Source organism: Charadrius vociferus, unplaced genomic scaffold (genome assembly GCF_000708025.1).
Source record: "Charadrius vociferus isolate BGI_N301 unplaced genomic scaffold, ASM70802v2 scaffold838, whole genome shotgun sequence".
Taxonomy (NCBI): Eukaryota; Metazoa; Chordata; class Aves; order Charadriiformes; family Charadriidae; genus Charadrius; species Charadrius vociferus.
This window is the reverse complement of record NW_009649487.1, coordinates 56,029-58,738: the sequence shown is the minus strand read 5'-3', so window position 1 is coordinate 58,738 and position 2,710 is coordinate 56,029. Positions and strand designations below refer to the sequence as shown.

Below are 2,710 nucleotides of genomic sequence, written 5' to 3'. Positions count from 1 at the left end.
AAATTAGTGCCATCAGCGATGCCTCTTGTGTCAAAAATGGGGAGAATGGGGCAGCCAAGAGACTGAAGCTCCACTGCAAATCTGGTCGGCAGTGTGCTGTTGGTGTCCTGTTGAGGAGGACCCAAAGCGCGAGCGGTTTGTGCCCCTCTGGAAAGCTTCAAGCTTGAACGAGCACCCGCTGCTTTGCACGAGGCATGATTTGGGCGGACGTTCAAGTTTCCAGCTGTCACAGCTTGGCATCACTAAATGAAGCGGGTGGATATAGTAATATGGGGCAAATTATCAGTTACAGCGTCCTCAGAAGTGAATCAAGCACCTGTTAATAGCCCTGGTCAAGGGTACCGCTCCACGGGCTGCCCCTGCCAGCAGTCATGCGTCCCTGGTGCTCCCGAGGAGGGAAGAGGGGCGAGGAAGCAACCTGCACCTGGGAGCCGCAGGTTTTCCTTCAGGAACAAAGCCCTGGGGTGTGTAAACAAGTGGAGGGTAGATGCAAAGCGGGGAGAAAATCCCCTGGGAACCAACATAATGAGCGCTGAGCACCTCTTGCGGTGTGTTACACCTTCTTCCCTGTCCTGTTGCAGGTGGAGATCACACCATAACATACCCCATCCTGCAGGCTGTGGCAGAAAAGTAAGTTTCTAACCTGGAGATGTAGAATAAGGACCTGGGAAGGAGCCTTGGGAAGGCTCCTGGTTTGCTGTCCACGGTGTAGGCAGAGCACAGGATGGGGGCTGACGGGGCCACCCTCTCTCGACTAGGCACGGTCCCGTGGGGCTGGTGCACGTGGATGCTCACACCGACACTGGAGACAGAGCCCTGGGGGAGAAGATCTACCACGGGACCCCGTTCCGGCGCTGTGTGGAGGAAGGGCTGCTGGACTGCAGCCGTGTGGTCCAGATCGGCATTCGAGGCTCCTCCTATGACCCCGATCCTTACAAGTACTGCCGGGACCAGGTAAACTCAGCCGCAGGCATGCACCAAGCGCTGCTTTCTTTCCCTGCTATTAATATTCCCCTGTCGTGAATATTTTTTTTTGAAAAGAAATGTCTTTTTGGCATCTTGTGCCATGCCAGGCGGCTTGGCCGGCAGGACAGACGCTCTCGGTGCACCGAGCCGTTAGCTGAGCGGAGAATAAGAAAGTGGGGGTGAGCGGAGGCTGTTTCGAGGTGCAGCTCTGCAGTTTGGCCCTGGGATGAGGATTTATCCCGGCACAAATCCCCGGCGGGGCGGGGGATGCTGCGCTTTGCCTGCCTTTCCCTGTGTCTGTGCGCCCACAGGGTTTCCGGGTGGTCCTGGCTGAAGAGTGCTGGAGCAAGTCCCTGGTGCCGCTGATGGCAGAGGTGCGGAAGCAGATGGGGGACAAACCGGTGTACATCAGTTTCGATATCGATGGACTAGACCCCGCGTACGCCCCGGGCACTGGGACACCGGAGATAGCCGGGCTCACGCCTGCACAGGTAAGGGAGGGACGCAGCTTCGTTTCGCAGTGGGAAGGGGATGTTTTTGCTCCCATTAAAGGAGGCCGTGCCGACAGCGCAGCAAAGGGAAGGGTTGGGGAGGTCAGGGAGCATTTCATCGTGGTAACGAGGAATGGAAATGTTGAACCGATGTGATTTGGTCTCCATAGGCTGGGTTTCCTTAGCTGCACATGGGGAAGGCAGAGCCCCGACCAGTCTGCTAGGTCTGATATGTTTCTTGATCGCAAATCTGTTTTTCTCCCGAGGCTTTGGAGATTATTCGTGGCTGCAAAGGGCTCAACATAGTGGGATGTGACCTTGTAGAAGTTGCACCGATGTACGATGTCTCTGGTGAGTCTGAAGAAGGTTGAAAGTAAGAGGTGTGCACGACAGAGGCAGCTGACCACCGTGGGTGAAAGCTGTTGGGCATTCACAGCTTGGGTTTTTTTTCCCCCCCTTTTTATCTTTTCTTAGGTAACACAGCCCTCCTGGCGGCAAACCTGCTGTTTGAGATGCTGTGCGTTCTCCCCAGAGTGAAGACGATGTGAGGGCAGCTCCCGCCTGCCCCAGGGGCAACGCCGCTCCCACCTCAGCCGAGGCTTTCCGTGTCCTCTTCCCCTCAACCAGTTGCAGGGAACGCGGGCTTTGCAGTAAGGAATAAATGCCATTAACCACTAGAAAAGGTAATTTAAAGCTGATCAACTGTAGGTAGCAAATGGGTTTGAACAGCCCATTTACTGGTGTCTGTAGCTTTTGAGTTTGCCTGGGAAAGGAAAAGATGAGGCTATTGGCGTTTCGCCTCCGCTTTCAGAGCCGGAATTACTCACCTGGCTCCTCGGGGCTCATGTCAAATCTGTCACTGGTAAAAGGTTTCTCCCATTAAGGCACAGCGGCAGGACAATGCAGGGAGGAAGGGAGGGCAGCTGAAGCTGGCCTGGGGCTCCTTCTGGGAGGAGGGGGATATCTGACTGAATTTCCTGCTGGGGATAACCAGGCAGCTCCTATGGCAGGAGCGGCTGGGACCGCTCCTGGAATTTCTCAGCTGACGCAGGAGGTGTGGGCAGTTTGTACACGGAAACACAGAGCCGCCTCATCACACATTAAAATAGTTTATTTTGGTTGCGAATCCGTAATCATCGTAAAACAAAATGACATCAGTGCCTGTTCACAAATACAAAAAAGAAACCAAAACAAAGAAAACCCCAAAAATAAAAAAGACAAGTTTGCCAAATAAGTTAATCCCCCGCCCCCCC

The 2,710-nt window shown here is 54.4% G+C and overlaps 1 protein-coding gene across 1 annotated transcript in view; it reads left to right on the top strand.

The window, feature by feature from the left end:
- The window catches only part of AGMAT (agmatine ureohydrolase (agmatinase)), a 2,944-nt gene extending 939 nt beyond the window's left edge, over positions 1-2,005 (top strand). Inside the window, exons 3-7 of the mRNA XM_009889983.1 lie at positions 582-630; positions 759-954; positions 1,278-1,457; positions 1,724-1,808; positions 1,932-2,005. Coding sequence (XP_009888285.1) covers positions 582-630; positions 759-954; positions 1,278-1,457; positions 1,724-1,808; positions 1,932-2,005 — 584 coding nt within the window. The remainder of the gene's footprint in view (positions 1-581; positions 631-758; positions 955-1,277; positions 1,458-1,723; positions 1,809-1,931) is intronic.
- The last annotated feature ends 705 nt before the right edge of the window (positions 2,006-2,710 follow it).